The sequence below is a fragment of the Pan troglodytes genome, chromosome 20 (genome assembly GCF_028858775.2).
Source record: "Pan troglodytes isolate AG18354 chromosome 20, NHGRI_mPanTro3-v2.0_pri, whole genome shotgun sequence".
Classification (NCBI taxonomy): domain Eukaryota; kingdom Metazoa; phylum Chordata; class Mammalia; order Primates; family Hominidae; genus Pan; species Pan troglodytes.
The window spans coordinates 20,327,399-20,350,761 of record NC_072418.2 but is presented as its reverse complement, the minus strand read 5'-3'; the positions used below and the strand labels follow the sequence as shown (position 1 = coordinate 20,350,761).

The following is a 23,363-nucleotide window of genomic DNA, read 5'->3' as shown; positions in this document are numbered from 1 at the left end:
GTAATCTCAGCACTTTGGGAGGCCAAGGCGTTCGAGACCTTGAGGCCAGGAGTTCGAGACCAGCCTGGCCAATGTGACGAAACCCCATCTCTACTAAAAATACAGAAAATAGCTGGGCGTGGTGGCTTGCCTGACCTGGACTCACTCTTGTCCCTTCTCTAATCCCGGCTACTCGGGAGGCTGAGGCAGGGGAATTGCTTGAACCAGGGAGGTGTAGGTTGCAATGAGCCGAGATTGCGCCATTGCACTCCAGCCTGGGGGACAGAGTGAGACTCCATCTCAAAAAAAAAAAAATTAGCTGGGCATGGTGGTGTGTACCTGTAGTCCTGGCTACTCAGGAGGCTAAGGTGGGAGGATCACCTGAGCCTGGGGAGGGTAATCCCAGCTATGTGGGAGGCAGAGGTTGCAGTGAGCCAAGATCGCACCACTGTACTCCAGCCTGGGTGACAGAGCGAGACCCTGCCTCAAAAAAAAAAAAAAAAAAAAAAAGGAAAAAGAAAAAAAAAAGAGTGTCTTTATTTGCAGATAACATCCTCATACGCAATAAACCCCCAAAGAATGTGCACATCTAATTATTGGGTTTACAAAAAGTTGAGAAAGCTTGATAGATGCTGGTCACAGTGGCTTACGACTGTAATCCCAGCACTTTGGGAGATGAGGCAAGAGGATCGCTTGAGCCCAGGGGTTCAAGACCAGCCTGGGCAACATAGGGAGACCCCATATCTACAAAAAATAAAAAATTAGTCAAGAATGGTGACATACACCTGTAGTCCCAGCTACTGGGGTGGCTGAGGCAAGAGGATCACTTGAGCCAGGGAGGTTGGGGCTATAATGAGGTATGATTGCACCACTGCACTCCAGAAAGGGTGACAGAGTCAGACCCTGTCCCCCAAATAAATAGGCCACTTATCCACAGCACCAAATACTCAAAGCATCTAGAAAAAAATCCCAAAGTTATAAGCTTTGCTGAAAGATAGATAAATGGAATTATTCACTGTATGTTCACTTTGAAAGATTCTATCACAAAAGATGCTCATTCTCCTGATTTGGTTTATAGATTCAATGCAATTCCAATCTAAGTCCCAACTGAGTTTCTCCATGCAACCCAAAAAGCTGAGAAGAAAGCAAAGAATAAGTCAGATGCTTGTGAAGCAGAGCAAGATGAGTGACTGGTGTTGGCAGATGTAAACGATTAGCACAAAGCTTCTACCAGGAATAGATCAGCCTCTGGGACAGAAGAGAGATCCTAGACCAGACTTCCAGGTGGGCAGACATCCAGCAGCACTGCTTGACTTCTGGTTGCTCTATGCTTGCTGTTAAATCCACACATGCATGAAAACTTGCTTTGTGAGTTTCATTACAGGGTATTGGGACAATAGATCATCCCCATGGACAAAATATGCGATTGGACTTTATCTTACTCCACACTCAGAAATCAGTTCCAAGAGAAGTCAAGACATGATTGCAAATGACAAGACTCAAAAAATGTAGAATACGTATGGGAAGATCTTTATGACGCTGGGACAGAAAATGATTTCTTTCCTTTCTTTCCCCTCCCTTCCTTCCCTCCCTCCCTCCTTTTTCTTTGTTTCTTTCCTTTCCTTTCTCTCTTTCTTTCTTTTCTTTCTTTCTCTTTTTTCTCTTTCTGTCTCTCTTTCTGTCTCTCTTTCTCTCTTTCCCTCTCTCTCTTTCCCTGTCTCCCTTTTTCCCTCTCTCCCTCTCTCTCTCTTTCCCTTCCTTCATTCCTCCCTCCCTCCCTTCTTTTCTATTCTTTTCTTTTGCTCTTTCTTTCTTTCTCTCTCTCTCTGTCTTTTTTTTTTTTTTTTTAATTTGAGATGGAGTCTCGCTCTGTCACCCAGGCTGGAGTGCAGTAGCATGATCTCCACTCACTGCAAGCTCTGCCTCCCGTGTTCATGCCATTCTCCTGCCTCAGCCTCCCAAGTAGCTTGGACTACAGGCGCCCGCCACCACGCCCGGCTAATTTTTTGTATTTTTAGTAGAGACGGGTTTCACCGTGTTAGCCAGGATGGTCTCGATCTCCTGACCTTGTGATCACCCCGCCTCAGCCTCCCAAAGTGCTGGTATTATAGGCGTGAGCCACCGAGCCCGGTCGATGGTAATTTTTTTTATCCAAGCCTGCTCCTCATAGTTTATCTACTCATTGATGTTTAATAAAACATCAATGTTTTATTGATTATCAGTGTTTAATAAAACATCTACTCATTGATGTTTAATAAAAATTTAAGACCGGGCATGGTGGCTCATGAGCCTGTAATCCCAACATTTTGGGAGGCTGAGACGGGAGGATCACTTGAGCCCAGGAGTTTGAGACAGCCTGTGCGACATGGTGAAACTCTGTCTCTACAAAAAATACAAAAATTAGCTGTGCTGATTTTTTAAAAAATTTAAAGCAGTGACAGATACAAACATGGTTACTATTAGGCATTAAGATTACAACTGGGGCCAGGCGCGGTGGCTCATTCGTGTAATCCCAGCATTTTGGGAGGCCACGGTGGGTGGATCACTTGAGGTCAGGAGTTTGAGACCAGCCTGGCCAACATGGCGAAACCCCGTCTCTACAAAAAATACAAAAAAATTAGCCGGATGTGGTGGCGAGCGCCTGTAATCCCAGCTACTCAGGAGGCTGAGGCAGGAGGATCACTTGGAGGTTGAGGTTGCAGTGAGCTGAGATGGTGCCACTGCACTCCAGCCTGGGCCACAGATTGAGACTCCACCTCCAAAAAAAAAAAATTACAACTGGTTTCACATGTTAACTCATGTAATACCTCCAGCAACCTTGTGAGGCAGGACTTGTTATCATATTCATTCTATAGGTGTGGAAACTGAGACACGAGGAGGTCACAAGACCTGCCCAAGGCCATGCTTGTGATGAGAGACAGAGTTTGGTTTTGAACAATGGCCTCACTCAACTCCATGCACATTCTGCATTTATGAAGCTCTTTCATGTGGGCTGGGGGCAGGAGACCCTGTGGGGCTCAGCCTTTCATGCTAGTTTAGGTGCCAGTGATACAGTGAGCAGGTTGCAGGGCAAGGGGCCCACATGGAGCTGCCGAGTTTGATATGCGGGGAGGGGGCCAGGCGCAGTGGCTCAGGTCTGAATCCCAGCACTTTGGGAGGCCGAGATGGGCAGATCCCCTGAGGTCAAGTGTTCAAGACCAGGCTGGCCAACATGGTGAAACCTCGTCTCTACTAAAAAAAAAAAAAAAAAGCTGGGCATGGTGGCATGCGCCTGTAGTCCCAGCTACTCAGGGAGGCTGAGGCAGGAGAATCTCTTGATCCCAGGAGGCAGAGGTTGCAGTGAGCCAAGATTGCATCACTGCATTCCAGCCTGGGCTGCAGAGGGAGACTCCATCTAAAAAAATTAAAGTGGGGAGGAGTGGCAGAGTTTCGTTCGGATCAGGGCCCAATCAGAGGAAGGGATAGGGGCTGTGGGAGTCCAGAGAGGAGAAACAAAGGCTCAGCTTGGGGCAGTCAGGGAAGCCTTCCTGGAGGAGAGGATATTCAGACAAGACATTGATGGATGAAAAGGAGTTCAGAGTGTGGGCAAGGACCCATGGGCTGGATGGCTTAGAGACATAGAGAGAGACCTAGACAGGATGCAGTAGAGCTGCAAAAAGACTTTACAGAGAGAGGCTAAGAGACACATGACTGAGAGAGCAGTGGACAGAGTCAGAGGAACAGAGACCCAGGGAGAGAAAGAGACCAGGCAGTAGAGTTAGAGAGACAGAGACGTAGAGACAGAGGAAGAGAGATACTCAGAGAACAGGACCATCTGCCCGGTGCTGGTGCCAGGCGTACACACAAGAGCTTGCATTTGCCTGTACTTGCTTGAGTATTGCAGGGAGGCGTTTGCCCAGGTTACCAGGGCAGGAATGTCCATGCATGGGCGGCGGGGGCACGTGCACCATTTCAGTGCAGGTGAGGGTCTGCACAGGAGGAAACCTGCTTGGGGGCCGCCGTCGCCCCTTGTCCCCCTGCAACGAGGAGGTGTGGCCCTTCCCGGAGCCAGGCCCTTTAACGCCCCCCCAGCCCGCAGCGCCCCCGCCCCATCAGGCGTCCCTGGGCTCCGCCTGCCCGCCCCGCATCAGCGCCACGTCAGGCGCTGTCCGCGCCCCCGGTGCTGAACCAAGATGGCCGGTGGCGGCCGGGCCCCGGCGTGAGCCAAGCGCGGGCTGCAGCCGGGAGATGCCCCAGCCCAGCGGCCGCTGAGCCCGACCCGACAGAGCCGGCCCGGCCGCCTCCGGCCCGCCTGCGAGCCCGGAGACATGTCTCTGCTTTGCGTTGGAGGTAGGAGGCGAGGCTGGGGGTCGGGGGACCCGTGTGGACGCGGGCTGGGGTCGGGGTCCGCGTGGATGCGGCTCCCAGGGGGTTCCTGGGGGGGTGACCCGAGTCCAGGCGGCTGGACTTTTGAGAGGGGTAGCCCTTGTCGACGCAGCTGGGCCCCGGAGGGGGTGATCCGTGTAGACGCGGCAGGGCTCTCGGGGGTCCTGGTGGCCGCTGCTGGAGGGGTCGTGTGGACGCGGCTGAACGCGGAGGCCCGTGTGGACGTGGACGGGTATCCGGGGTTCTACCCGGAAACGATCTAGACTGGGGCGTCTGTGTAGACCGGGTTTTTAGAGGGTCAGTGAGGAAGAGTCTGGGCTCGGTAGTTTGATTGAAGCCTGCAGGGGTGCTTGGAAGGGGTCTGGTGTTGTGGGCTGGGTTACGGGTCCTCATGGACGCGGACCCGGCTGGAAATTCGAAGGAGAGTGCGGTGGGAGGGTTCTCCAAGCCGTGGGGATGTAAGATATAGGTAGAGGGGCTTGGCCATCAGGGCATCCACGAGTTCTAGGACTCTCCCAGCCCTGGGTGTAAAGAGGACTGGAGTGGGGGGAGTGTGGAGACAGGAGACCCCTCCCAGCGTCCAGAGAGGGCTGTGACTGGAGGTCTGGGGGCGCTTTTCCAGTTAACTCTTTGGCCTCCCGAGTGAGGGGGTTGGAGGAATGTCCAGAAGGTCTTCCCGCTCCCTGCCCCCTCCGGTTCTCCCAAACACGTTTCAGGGCCTTCTCGGCAGGGAGCCTACTTCTTGGAAGAGCAATGTCTCCTGGTCCCCCTCCTGGCCCATCCTCACCTCACCCACTTTGCACTGGAGAGAGGGAGGGAGGGAGACGTGAGGTGGGGGGGGGGGAGCTATTTTGGGGCCAGAACGCCATCTGCACAGAGGCCCACGCCCAGGCCCACGCTCTGCGTTGGGGTTGGAGGAGGGAGGGAGACGTGGGAGGGGCATGACCCCCCACCCCACACCTTTATGGCTCTGGGGTCGTGGGGAATCCAGCCCAACCGAACCCAGGCGTTCTGGGCACTCCCGTTTGAGAAATCAAACTCTGGGAGACCTTGGGCGGCAGGGGTGGAGGTGGACCGCCGTTCCACGCCTACAGAGCTCTGAACCCCTGGTTCTTAAGGACTGGGGTCCCCCCGTCACTCCCACCCATTTCAAGAAGGCTGGGGTGGGGGAAGGGGTGTGTCTGCCAAGCCTGAGACGGCAGGCTTCGGGAGACCTCGGGCGACAGGAAGCGTGCGTGTGCTGAACTCCTGCTGCCTGGACACAGGGTGGGCAGGCCGGGGAGCCGGGAACCGCCCCCGCCGCCCCTCCTCCTCCCTCCCCTCCCCCTCGGCCGATTCATTCACAAACCCTGCCCCGCCCGCCCGCTCCCCGCCGCGGCAGCTTCCGAGTGCAAATCAGGCCGGGCTGGGCCGGCGTGGACGCGGGTGTTCTTAAAGGGACAGGGGCCTACTTTCTCTAAGCTCGTTTCTGCTGGACGGGGCTGGGGGTGGTAGAAGAAGGGTCCCTAGAGTCAAAGGTCAACTCCTCCATCCCCTAGCCTCCAGGCCTATGGAGTTAGGGGAGTAGGGAAGTGAAAGAGACCCCTAGGCGACCCCCACCGCCTAGGCCTGAGGACGGAATGGGAGGAGAACTTGAATGTCCAGACCCCCTACTGACCTCTCCCCCAGCTCTAAGTAGCCGGGCTCTTAAAGGTGGCACTGGAGGAGGTTCCGACGTGGGTGTTCTTGGCTGACTCCTCTATCCTCTCTCTTCTCCCCCCAGCATCCCGCCCCACCCCGCCTCACATCCTCCAAGTTGGGCTTCTCTGGAAGGTTTGCCTAGTGGAGTGGGGGGGGCGGGGATCTCACCCTTAACTCTGACGCAAACAGGAGGCTCGGCTGCGGGGGTGGCATTAAGGGGGGGCAGCAGGAGGCAAGAGGGATGAGGCTTCCAGAAACAGAGACGTTGGGGGAGGACTGTGCTGGATTCTGTGGACTTTACAGGGAGGGGCCCGGCTGAGTGGAGAGGAATCGCTGGGAGGGGCAAGGCTGGGGAAGAGGTTGACAGGGGTGGGAGGTAAGGCCCTCAGGTGTAAAGGGAGGTGTGAGGTTGGAGTGAGGAGGAGTAGGAGGCAGGGAGGGGTGGGGAGAGGGAGAAGTGCTGGGTGAGGCCAGTCTCCCAGGGAGAGGTGGGATGGTGCCCAGAGAGGGGAGGGGCTGGGATGGCTGAGCACGAGAGATGTTGGGGTGGGCTTGGCAGGAGTGAAGCTAGGCTGAGATGGGTTGCCGTGTTGCCTGAGCTCAGCTGAGGAAATACCTGCCCCCCCTCCCCTCCACCGGGGACCCACAGGCGTTTGCCAATCCCTACACACATTCATACCCAGACTTGTTCCTGTGTGGACACAAATGCTTAGGATGTATGAAGGCTCTACGCAGACCATGTGCCTGGGAAGGCACATTCCATAGGCACACGTGTGTACTCAAATGCCTGTGTGAACACAAGCATACACGTGTATATAGGACACAGTCTGCCGCTACAGATATAGTCCCAGCAACACACGTGTGAGTGTGTGTGTCTGCCAGCACGCATATAGATGTATCCACGTGTCTGATGAATGTTCACAATATACATGTCACATAAAGATCCACCCATGTCCAGCCGAGCGCAGTGGCTCAGGCCTGTAATCTCATCACTTTGACTTTGGGAAGCCAAGGTGGGCAGATCACTTGAGGTCAGGAGTTCAAGACCAGCCTGGCCAACATGGTGAAACTCTGTCACTGCTAAAAAATACAAAAAATTAGCCAGGTGTGGTGGCGCGCACCTGTAGTCTCAGCTACTCGGGAGGCTGAGGAAGGAGAATCACTTGAATAGGGGAGGTGGAGGTTGCAGTGAGCTGAGATCCTGCCACTGTACTCCAGCCTGGGCAACAGAGTGAGACTCTGTCTCAAAAAAAAAAGATTCACTCATGTCCTAACACTCAGACATGTACCCATACATATCTGTTAAGGTCCCCAACCCCATGAAGCACATATATATTCATATAAGCACATGTCAAAGCCATGTGTGTATGCACATGACAACACTTGCCTGGACATTCAAAGCAGCCCCTTTCAACAAGTGGATGATGATGCATACAAGTAAATACACATTTGAGTATTTCATTGCACACAAGTGCATACATGTATGCAGATAAACAAATACAGCTGCCACAGAACTGCATCCATGTACACATGCAAACATCAATATGTGTGTTTTCCACCTAACATATCACCCACAAGCTCACACACACCAGTGTGTCTCTGATGTAGTGACACCCCACTCCTAGACACACATGTGCAGACTCCCACCTGCACTTAAATGGTGCACACACTCGGCACACACGCACACTCATATCCATGTAGAGGCAGGCACCTGCCTGCCCTGGTAAGATGAGCCAACTACTGCTGCAAATACCCAAGCAAGTACAGGCAAATGCAAGCTCTTGTGTATACACCCAGCACCAACACATAGCAGACCACCCCGTATGGTGTATGGGCCTTATCTCTGCCCCCTTCATTTATTTATTCATGTGGTGCCCCGCTGCTTCCCAACATCTTAATCCACTCACTAGGTCTTGGCAGGATCCTGAGGCTGTGAATGGTAAATGCCACCTGGTTCCTTCATGAAGTCACTTATTTTATTTATGCAACAAGCATTAATTGAGCACCTACTGTATACCAGGCACTGTTCCTGGCTCTGGGACCCAGCCCTATTCCTAGCCATCACTCCTGCACCTCCCATGGGGTTAGAATGAAAGAGATGAGGGAGGGCTAAGGGAGCTGAGGAGTGGGGTATCCAGGGCTCTCTTCCTCTGGGAAGCCTACCCTGATTCCACCACCACCATTTACTTGAGTCTCAGAAGATGTGATGAGGGGGAGATGAGCAGGAGGGAGATGGTGCTCTGGGTGGAGGGAACAGCATAAGCAAAAGCATGGTGGTGTGAAGGGTTAGTTCCAGATCTTCCTATGTGCCTCACAGCATTTTGCACAGGCCACTTGATGTTTTGTTTTGTTTTGAGACAGAGTCTCACTCAAAGCCTGTTACTCAGGCTGCAGTGCAGTGGCATGATCTCAGCTTGCTGCAGCCTTGACCTCCAGGGCTCAAGTGATCCTCCTGCCTCAGCCTCCCAAGTAGCTGGGACTATAGGCATGCACCACCACACCCGGCTGACTTTTTTCTTTTTAATTTTTTGCAGAAGCAGGGTTTTGCCCTGCTGCCCAGGCTGGTCTTGAACTCCTGGGCTCAAGTGATTCACCCTCCTCAGCCTCCCAAAGTGCTAGGATTACAGGTGTGAGCCACCACGCCCAACTGATGTTTTAAAGGCTCTATAAACATTTTATGAATAAATGACATGAACAAATCAGTGAATTTAGGTGAGGGTGGGTTTGCTTCACAACTGACAATAATATCAGCAACAAACCCCATTTATCCAGCTTTTTTGTTTGTTTGTTTGTTTTTTGAGACACGGTCTCACTCTGTCACCCAGACTGGAGTGTAGTGGTGTGATCTCGGTTCACTGAAACCTCCACCTTCCAAGTTCAAGCGATTCTCCTGCCTCAGCCTCCCGAGTAGCTGGGGTTACAGGCACGTGCTACCACACCTAGCTAGTTTTTGTATTTTTAGTAGAGATGGGTTTTCTCATCTCTACTAAAAATACAAATACATCTCTAGTGGCCAGGCTGGTCTCGAACTCCTGACTTCAAGTGATCCTCTTGCCTCGGCCTCCCAATGTACTGAGATTACAGGCTCGAGCCACCGTGCCCAGCCCAGCATTTCATAGGCACGATGTTAAGGATTTTTATGCCCATGCCCTCTTTAACTCTCACAGTAGCCCCTTTGTACAGATGAGGAAAACTGAGGCTCAGGGAGCTTTAACAACTTGCCTGGTGTAACAGAGCCAGAGGTGGAGCTGACTGACTCCAGAGCCTACTGGGGTTGGCAGGAGAAGTTTGAGCCTTCTCTCAGACCCCAGGACCTCGGAGACAGCCAAGTCCCTTCTGTGGAGTGACGATCTGCCCTGGGATTGCCTTCTTCTTTCTATTTATTTATTTATTGGAGACAGATCTGGCTCTGTTGCCCAAGCTGGAGTGCAGTGGCACAATTTCAGTTCCCTGTAACCTCCTCCTCCCAGGTTCAAGCAATTCTCCTGCCTCAGCCTCCTGAGTAGCTGAGATTACAGATGCACACCATCATGCCCAGCTAATTTTTTGTATTTTTAGTGGAGATGGGGTTTCACCATGCTAGCCAGGCTGGCCTCAAACTCCTGACCGCCAAGTGATCTACCTGCTTTGGCCTCCCAAAGTGCTGGGATTACAGGCATGAGCCACTGTGCCCAGCCAGGATTGCTTTCTTCTCTCATGCATCTAGTAAACAGACATGTCACAATCTCTCCATTCTTCGGGGCTATTCCCCTGCTCCTTGCCTAAGAAGCCTTCACACATCCCTCCGTTCCTGACTACTCAGTCCCTGATACCCTCCAGCTAGGAGGAGCTGCATCTAGGTCTTAGCTCCTACCGTCCTCATGGGATGCCCTCCAGAGTTGCATCTTCAGGGCTGCAGCCTAACCCTTTCCCTAACCTGGCCTCACTTTTCTTCCACATACAATGGACCTCTTCTGCAAGGTGCCAATAAGGGCATCCTGGGTCCAGCAGGCCTGAGTGTGAATTGCTAAGTCCACCACTTCCTGGCAAGTCTCACATCCTCTGCATTCCTTGGTGTGCTCATCTGTGGAATGGGCACAGGAGTAGCATCCACCATCTACGTTTGCCAGAACTCTCTAATGAGGCTTGCAGAGCCCTTGGCATGACTCCTGGCCTACGGGAAGGCCCAATAATCGTGAGCAAAAGACATGAAAAATCAATGATGGGCCGGCCGCGGTGGCTCACGCCTGTAATCCCAGCACTTTGGGAGGCCTAGGCGGGCAGATCTCCTGAGCTCAGGAGTTCAAGACCACCCTGGGCAACATGGTGAAACCCTGTCTTTACTAAAATACAAAAAAATTAGCTGGGTATGGTGGCGCGCCTGTAGTCCCAGCTACTCAGGGGGCTGAGGCACGAGAATCGCTTAAGCCCCGAAGGCGGAGGTTGCAGTGAGCCGAGGTCGCGCCACTGCACTCCAGCTTGGACTACAGAGTGAGACTCCGTCAAAAAAAAAAAAAAAAAAAAAAATGAATGATGATGTTTTTATTAATGGAGACTAAAAGCTTTCTGGAAGGCGGTTCTGAGTGCAGGACATTTCTGAGAGTCCACTGCATTCTGGGGCCCGAGGAGCGCTCCAAGAGGGGTCCCCCAGGGCCACTCGCAGGAGGGAGCCTAGTTCGTTGAGGGTACACGGGTGGGACCGAGCATTCAGCACCGTGGACAGCGCCTGCCCGCGCCTCTGGGGGACAGCTCTTAGCTCAACCTCCCAGGATTAATGGAGGAGGTGACGTCATTCCTTCCGTGAATTACTATTTAATGAGCACCTACTATAGGCTAGGCCTACTTCTAAGTGGTTCATGGTAAACAACACACACACAAATCCCTTATTCCCGAAGCTCTCTGGAACTCCAAGTTCTTGGTGTTTTTTACACTGAAGGCTCAGTCTGGCTCTGGTCTATTTGTGTCAACGGAGGATAAGGGTCCTCATTTAGTGTCTCCCAGATGCGAAACCAGCACAGCTGAGGTCTTTTATCCTAAAGCCCATCCATCTCCCGCTGAAATGCCCCCCACCAACATCACACACAAAACGATCAAATCTCCTATAATCTATTTCTGGATTCTCTATGCTTCCTCCCTTCCCCCAAGCTAATCCTGGGGCGGGTGGGCTTTCAGAAGCCCTAGACGGCTGGATCTCCACCTCCTGTCTCCCCACCCCATCCCACGTGGCAGGTCAGGGAGCCAGTGCCCCAAGACTGCAGTCCCCCCTAATTAGAATCCAGGGTCAGTCAGCCATGTGGTTCACGCCTGTAATTCCACCACTTTGGGAGGCCGAGGGGATCGCTTGAGCCTTGAAGCCAGCCATAGCAACATAGCAAGACCCCATCTCTACAAAAAAAAAAAAAAAAAGAATAGCCAAGCATGGTGATGCGCACCTGCAGTCTCAGCTACTCGAGAGGCTGAGTGGGGAGGATCGCTTGAACCTGGGAGATCGAGGCTGCAGTGAGCCATGATCACACCACTGCCCTCCAGCCTGGAGCCTGGGCAACAGAGAGAGACCCTGTCAAAAAAAGGAAAAGAAAAGAAAAGAAAAAAAAAAAGAAGAAGAAGAAGAGAAAAGAAAGAAAAAGAAAAGAATCCAGGGTATTCAAATCCTAGAATCCAGGCCAGGGACACCTTTAGAACACAACCAAATAATAAAAACAGTAAAGATATCAGTAATAATAATAATAGTATAAATGACACTATAATCATTCTGCAGAAGGGGTGAGAGAAGAAGAGGAGGAGAAAGGAGAGGGAAGGGAGATCAGCCACTCCGTCTCCCCATTTTCCAGATGCAGAAACGGAGGCGCGAAGCCAGGCTGCAGGGGTGTCCCGCAGCCTGAACTCCTGCCTCAGCCTCCCCGGGTACGGCCACTACATTCATCAGTCAGCGCTGCTGGGGGGCCCCAAAGACCTTTGAGGCCGCATGACGCGGTGTCTTCACCCGCTCGTCGCTGGGGACAGCAGTGGGCACCCCCCTCATCCCCGCCCCCCTGCCCGCCGGCGCGCCTCCCACGCCCTCCGCGCGCCCACGCTATAAATAGCCTCATGCGTGTGACCCGAAGCCCGCTGGGGAAGGGTGGCGCTTCCGCCCCGCTGACCCTGATACAGCAACCCGGCGCAGGCGGGGAGGTGGCGGGATGTGACGACGAAGACGGTGACTCAGGGACCATTTACTGACCGGGGAAGACAGGGAGAGAGACTGGGTTCCTTCTCTGAGCCCCCTTCCTCCTCCAAGCCTCTCCCCCGAGACCACCCTCCCCTCTGCGCCCATCCCCCTTCCCGAATCCCCTCCCTCACCGCGAACACCCTTCCCTCCTGAGAACCCCCTCGCCACTCTCGGCCCCCTTTCCTGTCCCCTTTTCCCTCTGAGACCCCTCTCCCACTGGGAGCCCCAGTGATGAAAAATCATGGATGTCGTCAACCTGGACCTCGGCAGGGAGCTAAGGGCAGGAGCCTGGCTTCAGCTATCAGAGGGTACAGCCCTCCAGCCGGTCCCCCACTGCCTGAGGACCCCAACGGAGACCATTCCCCTCTAGCCAAGAGAGGCTGCAGGAAGGAGCTGAGGCTTAGGGAAGAGGAGCCGGACTGACCAAGGGAGGGGCACAAGAAGGGCAGAGACAGTGAGAGAGAGAAGGAGAGAACAGAGACCAAAAGAAGACGACCAGAGTGGAGAGAAATAGAACAGGGAGGAGGGAGATGAGAGACAGGGATTGGGAAAGAGAGAGAGAGAGAACAGATCAAGGAGCTACTGGGCTCCCCGCTGAGCCTAAATCCATGGTTTATAAAACGGGGCACAGTTGGAGGAGCTTCAAGTGAGCCCAGCCCAGGCTAGACCCCAGTGAGCCCCTTGTATCACCCCCCAGAGCCTGTCACTTTCCCACCCCCATATGCATCCCTACTTTTCTCCCCCAACTGCCTCTCCTCTCCCCAGTGTCTCCTCCACCTGCCTGCCCTCCCTAGTGGAAATATTTCCCCCCCTCTCTTTTATTATTATTAATTATTATTATTATATATTTTTTGAGACAGAGTCTTGCTCTGTCGCCCAGGCTGGAGTGCAATGGCGCGATCTTGGCTCACTGCAACCTCCGCCTCCTGGGTTCAAGCGATTCTCCTGCCTCAGCCTCCCGAGTAGCTGGGACTACAGGCGTGCACCATCATGCCCGGCTAAATTTTGTATTTTTAATAGAGACAGGGTTTTACCATGTTGCCCAGGCTGGTCTCGAACTCCTGACCTCATGTGATCCACCTGCCTCGGCCTCAAAGTGCTGGGATTACAGATGTGGGCTACCGCGCCCGGCCTCTCTCTCCCTTTTAAATTATTATTTTTAGACATGGGATCTTACTACATTGGCCAGGCTGGTCTTGAACTCCTGGGCTCAAGGGATCCTCCTGTCTTAGCCTTCCTAGTAGCTGGGATTACAGGCATGTGCCTCTATGCCTGGTACTCTCGCTGTCTCCTTGTGTCTCTCTGTTTCTCTCCATCTGTCCAGACTCTCCTCTCTTGCTTTCATGCCCATCATTTCTTCCTCTATCCTCTCCCTTCCTCTCCCTGTATGAGTCCCTCCAGCTGTGGGTGCCTTTCTCAGCCTCTGTCAGCATCCCCTCCACCCCCGATCCCGTCACATTCTACCTCTTGCCCCTTCCCCTGCCCACCCCCTTCACAGAGAGTCCGCACGCCTGCAGCCTGGACCTCCTCCAGGAGCCAGGCCCAAAGCTCCTGCTGGGCACATTCCTGAGTGTTCCTGAGCCTCTTTCAGTCCCAGGGGTGAGGTGCTGGGTGGGTGCGCTCCCTGGGGGCTGGGTGGGGCTGAGGATGTGAGAGAAAAAACCAGACTTAGAAAAAAAAAAGACAGAGATGGAAGCAGAGATGAAGGCCCAGAGAGAGGGGTTCACTTGCCCAGGGTCACACAGCTCTGGAATCTGAACCTGGCTCAAACCAGCACTCACTTCTCTCAAGGCCCACCCAAGGGCTGCAGTGCAGTGGCACAATCTCAGCTCACTGCAACCTCTGCCTTCCAGGTTAAAGGGATTCTCCTGCCTCAGCCTCCCGAGTAGCTGGGATTACAGGTGCGTGCCACCACACCCGGCTAATTTTTGTTATTTTAGGAGAGACGAGGTTTCCCCATGTTGTTCAGGCTGGTCTCGAACTCCTGACGTCAAGTGATCCACCTGCCTCGGCCTCCCAAAGTGCTGGGATTACAGGCATGAGCCACCGCTCCTGGCCAGGAACAGACAGTCTTTACTGACATGTGTTTAGGGCCATCGCACTTCCCCCGCTCTTCACGGGAATTCTCTCTTCACTGGCTCCACTCAGGTGCCTTTTGTGAGACAGAAATTCAAGCGATGAGGACAGAGATACAAACCCGGGATGGGAGGCTGTGACATCTGCCCATAGAAACACAATTCTGTTTCTAGGAATTTATCCTTCAACTCGCTAGTACACGCTCTTCAAGACATACTGAAAAAACATGAAGGATTAGAACAGTGGGTGTCAAATGCTACCATTTGTCTTGGAAGTCAAGCAAAACGAACGTGGGTATGGTTGCCGACGCGTGGACCATCTCCAGTGGAACAAGGAACTGCCAACGTTGATTGCATTTGGGAGGGAGATGAAGGGCTGGGATGGAAAGAGCTTTATTCTCAGTGCCTCATCTTTTGGTTGTTTTGGATTTTACAACATGTGCATGCATTGCCTACACAAACAAAGACACTAATTTGAAAAGGAAAAGGGGAGAAGAAAAGAGGGAGGAAAGAAAAGGGGCCGGTGTGGCAGCTCACGCCTGTCATCCCAGCACCTTGGGAGGCCAAGGCGGACGGATCACCTGAGATCAGGAGTTTGAGACCAGCCTGGCCGACATATAGTGAAACCCTGTCTCTACTAAAAAATACAAAAATTAGCTGGGCATGGTGGTGCACGCCTGTAGTCCCAGCTACTTGGGAAGCTGAGGCAGGAGAATTGCTTGAACCTGGGAGGTAGAAGTTGCAGTGAGCTGAGATGGCACCACTGCACTCCAGCCTGGGCAATAGAGCAAGACTCCGTCCCTAAAAAAAAAGAAAAGAAAAGAAAAGAAAGAAAGGAAAGGGAGGGAAGAGCTCAGTGTGGGAGAAGATTGGGGGTGGGAGTAGAGAATTAATGGAGGAAAAAGATGTGGGAGACAAAAGCAAGGTGTGAGAGGTGTTGGCAATGGAAACTGAATACCTGTTGAGAAGAGCCAGGAGGGGGCGACATGGCTTTGAATCTCTTGGGGCTGTGAGATTATGTGAAATGTGAGAAGACTGGACCTCAGTGGGGTGCCTGACATATATTCAGGTTACACCTCCCACAAGCAAGTGGGGCTGGACAATCTCTGTCAACCCTCCATCCAGGACCCAAGGGTCTCCCTGTACATTACTTTTGGTTGTTGTTGAGACAAGAATCTCACTCTGCTGCCCAGGCTGGAGTGCAGTGGCATGATCTTGGCTCACTGCAACCTCTGCCTCCTGGGTTCAAGTGATTCTCCTACCTCAGCCTCCCGAGTAGCTGAGACTATAGGCGCCTGCCACCACACCTGGCAAATTTTTGTATTTTCAGTAGAGACAAGGATTCACCATGTTGGCCAGGCTGCTCTCGAACTCCTGACCTCAGGTGATCCACCTGCTTCAGCCACCTAAAGTGCTGGGGTTATAGGTGTGAGCCACCGTGCCTCGCCCTCCACATGCATTTTGAGAGCCAGCTCTCTGGGTTGCTTTGTCCCAACTCACCCAGCCTTCTTTGAGGCTTCCCCAAACCCTGGGAGCATTTGACATTGCAGACTGAGCTGGACAATCAAGGGAGAGGTCTTGCTGACCTGTCGGGGCTGGTGGAGTCATCAGAGATTGTCTTTATCCTCGCCTTCTTCTTCTCCACCTCCTCAACTTCCCCTCTTCTTCTGGGGCAATCCTGGAGGGCTTCCTGTAGGAGGCCTCTCCCACCATCTGCCCAGCTCTTTCTTTCTAATCTTGTTCAATTGTGGGTAAAGGCACAGCTAGTTGGGAGCTTGGGGAGTTTGATGGGGACAGGGGATGGAGGGAGAGGGAGGGGCAGGGAATGCTCTCAGGGTCCAAATTTCCTTCCATTCTAGGGTTGCCTGTGCTCATCTGTCTGATGGCTTCTCTCTCTCCCTCTCATCCCTGCCTCCTCTTTCCTACCTCTCCTCCTCCCCTTGTCTCTGTCTCTGACATTGCTTCTATCTTTATCTTTTTTAACATCTGTCTCTTTTGCTTTTTATCTTTGCCTGTCTCTCCTCTGTGTCTCTCTCCTTATGTCTCCATCTTGGTGTGTCTCTGAATCTCTCCGTATCTCTGCCTCCTCCTCCCCACATCTCTCCCCATCTCCCTTCCCTATCTCTGTCTCTCTCCACAGTCAAAAAAGCCAAGTTTGATGGTGCCCAAGGTAAGTGGCTTCTCTTGCTGTCCTGTCCCGTGTTGTCTGTCTGTCTGTCTGTCTCTTGGAGAGACTGGGAGGGGGTCCCAGCCCAGACTTAGAGTTGGGCTTTATGTCTTCTGAGCATCAGGAGAGGGGTCAGAAGATTAAATAGGGGGAGGGGCAGCCATTGGCCTGGGGTCCCTGCAGTTTGTATGGGGTTCCCCGGGTCTCCCCAGCCATCCTTGGAGAGTCTGTAAGGGGTGGGGCTTGCCCTGAGCCAGTGGCTCTTCCCAGGGTCCTAAGAGGTAGAATGGGGACTCTTAGATGGGGCTACAGGTGGGAAAAATGAGGCTCAGAGAGGAGAAAGGAGTTTCTTTCTTTTCTTCTTCTTCTTTTTTTTTTTTTTTTGAGACAGAGTCTCCTTCTGTTGCCCAGGCTGGAGTGCAGTGGCGTGATCTCGGCTCACTGCAACCTCTGCCTCTGGGTTCAAGCGATTCTCCTGCCTCAGCCTCCCAAGTAGCTGGGATTACAGGCGCCCTCTACCACGCCCGGCTAATTTTTTAATTTTTAGTAGAGATGGGGTTTCGCCATGTTGGCCAGGCTGGTCTCAAACTTCTGACCTTAAATGATCCGCCCGCCTCGGCCTCCCAAAGTGCTGGGATTACAGGCGTGAGCTACCGTGCCCTGCCTTTTTTTTTTTTTAATTTTTATTTAAAATTTTTATTTTTTGAGGCTGGAGTGCCGTGGTGCAATCATGTCTTACTACAGCCTCAACCTCCCGGGCTCAAGCAATCCTCCCACCTCAGCCTTCCAAGTAGCTGGGACCACAGGCGTGCACCACTGCACACAGCTAATTTTTTTTTTTTGTATTTTTTAGTAGAGATAGGGTTTTGCCAAGTTGCCCAGGCTGGTCTTGAACTGCTGGGCTCAAGCAATCCTCCCCCCTTGACCTCCCAAAGTGCTGGGATTATAGGCGCGAGCCATTGCACCCAGCCTGCAAAGGGGGTTTCTTACAGTCAATTTTGTTCCCCTTTTCTGGGACCTCAGTCTTTTTGGCTGAAAACCAATGGCATGGTCATTTCGAAGCAGCTGGATGAAGTATCCCAAAATTCCACGTCTCCCCACACTGAGGCCCCTCCCTTGTGCCCTGAGGGTGGGGTTGTGGGTTAGGGGGTGAGTGGCCCAGAAATTCCTGAGGGGATCACAGCAGATGGTCTAGAGCTTGGGAAGGGGCATTGGAGAGTCCCTGAGCCCCAGCGCTGACCCCTACTCTCACTGCCACAGAGAAATTCAACACGTATGTGACCCTGAAAGTGCAGAATGTCAAGAGCACGACCATCGCGGTGCGGGGCAGCCAGCCCAGCTGGGAGCAGGATTTCATGTTGTGAGTCTGCAGCGTCTGGCATGACCTCACTCTCTGGCATAGCCCAGCACCTCGCTGGCCCCTCAGGGCAGAGCTGGACACTGGGGAATCCCGGGTGACTCCCCTCTGTCCTCCCTCTTCCCCTGTCCACCTTATCACCTTCACCTCCAAAACACATCCCCAATCCAATCACTTCCCTTGGTCTCCGCGGCCACCAGCCAAGTCCCTGCTGCCCGCCAGCCTCCGCCCTGGCCTCCTGTGCCATCCACCTCCTACAATCTGTTCTCCTCCAGGCAGCCAGGGGGATATTTTTAAAACTGCAAATCACATCCTGTCGCTCCCATGTTCCAAACTTGTCCGTGGCTCATCGACCTCACAATAAAACCCACAGCCTTCCCCGTGATTCCCACCAGGTTCTCGCTCTATCTCCTTCACCTGCCCCAGCCACACCCACCTCTGCCCCTTTCTCCAACACTTCCCAGCTTGTTCTTGCCCCAGGGCCCTTGCACTTGCTCTCCTGTCCCCAGCTGGCTCTTCTCCTTCAGGTCTCAGCTTGTGTCACCTCCTCAGTGAAGCCCTCCCTGACCACTACCTCCAAGCTACAATTTCAGGGCATCATGCCTTCCCAGGCCTTGCCACCAATTTTGTTTGTTTGTTTGCTTGTTTTGAGGCAGAGCCTCACTCTGTTGCCCAGGCTGGAGTACAGTGGCGTATCTCGGCTCACTTCAACCTCCACCTCCCAGGTTCAAGTGATCCTCCTGCCTCAGCCTCCCAACTAGCTGGGATTACAAGCGTGTGCCACCACACCCGGCTAATTTTTGTGTTTTAAGTAGAGATGGTGTTTCACTATGGTGGCCAGGCTAGTCTCAAACTCCTGGACTCAGGTGATCCGCCCACCTCAGCCTCCCAAGGTGCTGGGATTATAGATGTGAGCCACCGTGCCTGGCCAATGGATTTTTTTTCCTTTTCTTTTTTTTTTTGTTTTGAGACAGAGCCTCACTCTGTGGCCCAGGCTGGAGTGTAGTGGCGCAATCTCGGCTCACTGCAACCTCTGCCTCCTGGGTTCAAGCTATTCTCCTGCCTTAGCCTCCCGAGTAGCTGGGACTACATGTGCGTGCCATCATGCCCGGCTAATTTTTGTGTATTTAGTAAAGACCGGGTTTCACCATGTTGGCCAGGCTGGTCTTGAACTTTTAACCTCAGGTGATCCACCTGCCTCGGCCTCCCAAAGTGCTGGGATTATAGGCATGAGCCGGGAGCCACCACTCCCAGCCAACAGATATATATATCAGATATATATATATACTTTTTTTTTTTTTGAGACTGAGTTTTGCTTTTGTTGCCCAGGCTGGAGTGCAATGGTGTGATCTCGGCTCACCACAACCTCCGCCTCCTGGGTTCAAGCAATTCTCCTGCCTCAGCCTCCCGAGTAGCTGGGATTACAGACATGCACCACCACGCCCGGCTAAGTTTATATTTTTAGTGGAGATGGGGTTTCTCCATGTTGGTCAGGCTGGTCTTAAATTCCCAACCTCAGGTGATCCGCCTGTCTCGGCCTCCCAAAGTGCTGGGATTACAGGCGTGAGCCACCGTGGTCGGCCATATTTTAAAAATATATTCCTTAAGATAAATCTTTGGTAAACTGTAAATTCAGTGAATCTCACATTTCACCAAGTTTCCTGCTCCCCCAAATTCACATATGTCTAGGGCGAGGCCTGCAGGGAAAGTGCTTTGAGGTGGGATCGTGTCCTCACATCATTAGATGGAGATGACACTGGGAAGGACAGAGGTGACCCGAATGTCCTTATCCTGTAGGTAAAGGGAGCTATGGAGGGTATTTGAGCCTCTTCCTCACTTACCCAGCATGGCCAGGGTTGGAGGGCCCAAGGAAGGGCTCAGAAAGATGAAGGTGCAGGCGATGTGTAACATCTGTCCCCACACCATCCTTCCCGGCTTTGAATCCTGGTTCTTTTGTGATACCCCGAGCTCTTAACTTCCCCCACTGGCCTCAGTTTCCCCTCTATAAAATGAGAACCACCATGTTACCCTACCACCTAGGACACTCCCAGGCCTAGGTTTGAATTGCAGTATGCTGTGTGTTCTCAGGCGAATCAACTAAACTCTCTGGGCCCCCGTTTCCTCCCTCCTGCTCCCTCGACGCCCCCTCTCCTTTTTCTGCAGTGAGATTAACCGTCTGGATTTGGGACTGACGGTGGAGGTGTGGAATAAGGGTCTCATCTGGGACACAATGGTGGGCACTGTGTGGATCCCACTGAGGACCATCCGCCAGTCCAATGAGGTGAGTGGCGGGTGGCCTGAGGGTGAAGAAGGAGGAGTGCCTTGCAGAAGCCCAGAGACCAGTGGACTAAACAAGATGGGCATTTATCTCCTATCCCCTGACAACATCAATGTAGACACTCGGGATTGCCACGAACCTTCCAAAGTCACTAGGGCCTATACACCTTCCATCTTGCTCTGCCTCTCTCTCCATGTGGCTTCCACCTTGTGGCCCCAGATGGCTGCTTTAGGCTCACCATTGCATCTTCATTCCAACCACGGAAAGGTGCTGGTGGTGGGGGAGGGGGGTGGTTCATGCACATCTCATTGGCCAGACCTTAGACATGTGGCCAACACCTTGCTGCAAGGGATTCTGGGAAATGTAGTCCTAGGCTGGAAAATGTAGTCCTGCGCTGTGCTACCCTAGGCACAGCTAAAAATGTATTACCTTGGAAGGAGAAAAGGGATAATATAGGCAATTAGCATTTTGTGTCCCAGATGGGCAGCAGCAGGAAGCTTACACCAACTCATAAGACGGTGCTAGGTAACAACCCTGGCCCCTCAGCCTGTGCATCATTGTCAGCAGGTAGTAGTGATGTCTATTTTTTATTTAATTATTTATTTTTGAGACAGGGTCTCACTCTGTTGCCCAGGCTGGAGTGCATTGGCATGATCATGGCCCACTGCAGCCTCGACTTCCCAGGCTCAGGTGATCCTCCCACCTCAGCCTCCTGAGTAGCTGGGACTGCAGGTGCATGCCACCAGGCCCCCCTTATTTTTTTTGTATTTTTAATAGAGACAGGGTTTTGCCATGTTGCCCAGGCTGGTTTCGAACTCCTGGGCTCAAGCAATCCACCCACCTCAGCCTCCCAAAGTGCTGGTATTACAGGTGCGAGCCACCATGCCAGGCCATGGTCATGTCTATTCATCTGTCCCCACAGCCCAATCCCTGGCCTCCTAACCTCAAGTCTCAACCTCTCCATGCTGACCCCAGGAAGGCCTTATTAGCTGGAGCTCTGATCTGTCCTCCCCTGTCCATCTGCCTTGGGAGGCCCTTCAGATGGCACCTGCCCACTAGCCTCATCTCCCCCCACACTCTAACCTCTACCCCTCCCAGATTCCACCCTCTGAACCTTTGCATAGTGTGTTCCCTGAGCTTCAAGTGTCCTCCTTTCCATCACCTTCTAAATTCCCATGTGCCCACCTCCAGGAAGCCCTCTCTGACTTCTCTCTAGATCCTTTAGCCCTCCTTCCTCCCTCTGGGCTATGACCTCATGGGGCTGGGGGTGCCTGTGTCCAGCCCTGTTTCCCAGGGCTATGGGCTCTCAGGAGCCAGGGTGATGATGGCTGGGCCTCTTGGGGACCCTGGCATCACCCAGTATGAACCAGGCATAGAGGAGGGACTGGGGACTGTTTTTTGTTTGTTCATTTTTGTTATTTTATTTTATTTTATTTTATTTTATTTTATTTTATTTTATTTTATTTTATTTTACTGTGAGATGGAGTCTCGCTCTGTCACCCAGGCTGGAGTGCAATGGCACAATCTTGGCTCACTGCAACCTCTGCCTCCCTGGCTTAAGTGATTCTCCTGCCTCAACCTCCTGAGTAGCTGGGATTACAGAGGCCTGCCACCACACCCAACTAATTTTTGCATTTTTAGTAGAGATGGGGTTTCGCCATGTTGGCCAGGCTGGTCTTGAACTCCTGACCTCAAGTGATCTGCCCACCTTGGCCTCGCAAAGTGCTGGGATTACAGGTGTCAGTCACCGCACCTGGCCAGTGAGTGTTTGTTTTTGAATGAATGAATGCAGAGGGACGAAATGGTTGCAACAATCTAGGTAAGTGAGTCTAAAAGGAAGCCTTGGCCGGGCATGGTGGCTCACACCTGTAATCCCAGCACTTTGGGAGGCTGAGGCAGGTGGATTGCCTAAGCTCAGCAGACCAGCCTGGGCAACATGGTGAAACCCCGTCTCTACTCAAAAATACAAAAAATTAGCCAGGTGTGCTGGCACGTACCTGTAATCCCAGCAGCTCAGGAGGCTGAGTTAGGAGAATCACTTGAGCCTGGGAAGCGGAGGTTGCAGTGAGCTGAGATCACGCCACTGCACTCCAGCCTGGGTGATAGAGTGAGACTCTGTCTCAAAAAAATTAAATTAGGCCGGGCATGGTGGCTCATGCCTGTAATCCCAGCACTTTGGGAGGCCGAGATGGGTGGATCACGAGGTCAGGAGATTGAGACCATCCTGGCTAACACGGTGAAACCCCGTCTCTACTAAAAATACAAAAAATCAGCCAGGCGTGGTGGCAGGTGCCTGTAGTCCCAGCTACTCGGGAAGCTGAGGCAGGAGAATGGCGTGAACCCGGGAGGCAGAGCTTGCAGTGAGCCGAGATCGCGCCACTGCACTCCAGCCTGGGCGACAGAGCGAGACTCCATCTCAAAAAAAAAAAAAAAAAGGAAAAGAAAAAAGAGAGAGAAAGGAAGGAAGGAAAAGAAAGGAATAAAGGAAGAAAGGGAGGAAGGGAAAGAAAGAAAGGAAGGAAGGAAGCAGGGAGGGAGGGAGGGAAGGAAGGAAGGACGGAAGGAAAGAGAGAGGAGACATGACTTTGGTTTTGGGGTAGGGGTGAGGGGGATGTCTCATGCGAGAGTAGGGGCCCTGGGGACTAGTGACCAGCAGATTCCTGACCCACACACCTCCTCCCCCAACCCCCAGGAGGGCCCTGGAGAGTGGCTGACGCTGGACTCCCAGGTCATCATGGCAGACAGTGAGATCTGTGGCACCAAGGACCCCACCTTCCACCGCATCCTCCTGGACACGCGCTTTGAGCTACCCTTAGGTGAGTACAGGGGCCCGGGACCTTCACCCAGCCCCAGCCCCAGTTGTGGACTCACTCAGCTATTCCAGGAGAGTGAACAGGCCTGGGTAGGTCTAGCTGACCCTTCAGGCTGAGAATGAGGGTCCTTCGCCCCGGAGGAGAGAGAGTTTCTTGGGTTGCAGAGAACAGGGATGTGAACCTGCTGGGTGCGGGCCATGACCTGGGCCCCGTAGCTTTCCAGTGAGCTGCAAGTGCTTCACGACCGAGGGCGTTCAGGGTTGAGCTATCCTGGCTGTTCCTTGGTGATGCCTGAGACTGCAACAGTGAACTGGGGATAGGAGGAGAGACAGACAGAGACAGAGAGACAAAGAGAGACAGAGAGAGACATGTAGACAGAGGCTGAGAACAGATAGTCCCCTCTTCCTTTCCTGGAAGCACCTTGAGTCTCTCCACCTCATTCTAAGAACCCATGGCTGGCCA

The 23,363-nt window shown here is 53.0% G+C and overlaps 1 protein-coding gene across 8 annotated transcripts in view; it reads left to right on the top strand.

Moving 5' to 3' along the window:
• Nucleotides 1–4,125: 4,125 nt before the first annotated feature.
• Nucleotides 4,126–23,363, top strand: part of UNC13A (unc-13 homolog A) — an 86,863-nt gene continuing 67,625 nt past the window's right edge. For 3 of the 8 annotated variants that reach the window (XM_054673135.1, XM_063800600.1, XM_054673134.2), the window contains exons 1-5: nt 4,127–4,308; nt 16,427–16,456; nt 17,714–17,813; nt 19,974–20,091; nt 22,781–22,904. In XM_054673135.1, coding sequence (XP_054529110.1) covers nt 4,287–4,308; nt 16,427–16,456; nt 17,714–17,813; nt 19,974–20,091; nt 22,781–22,904 — 394 coding nt within the window. In that variant the 5' untranslated portion in view covers nt 4,127–4,286. Of the gene's footprint in view, nt 4,309–16,426; nt 16,457–17,713; nt 17,814–19,973; nt 20,092–22,780; nt 22,905–23,363 lie in introns of all 8 variants that reach the window. The other 5 variants (XM_054673132.1, XM_024351414.2, XM_054673131.1 and 2 more) reach the window with 3 other exon arrangements.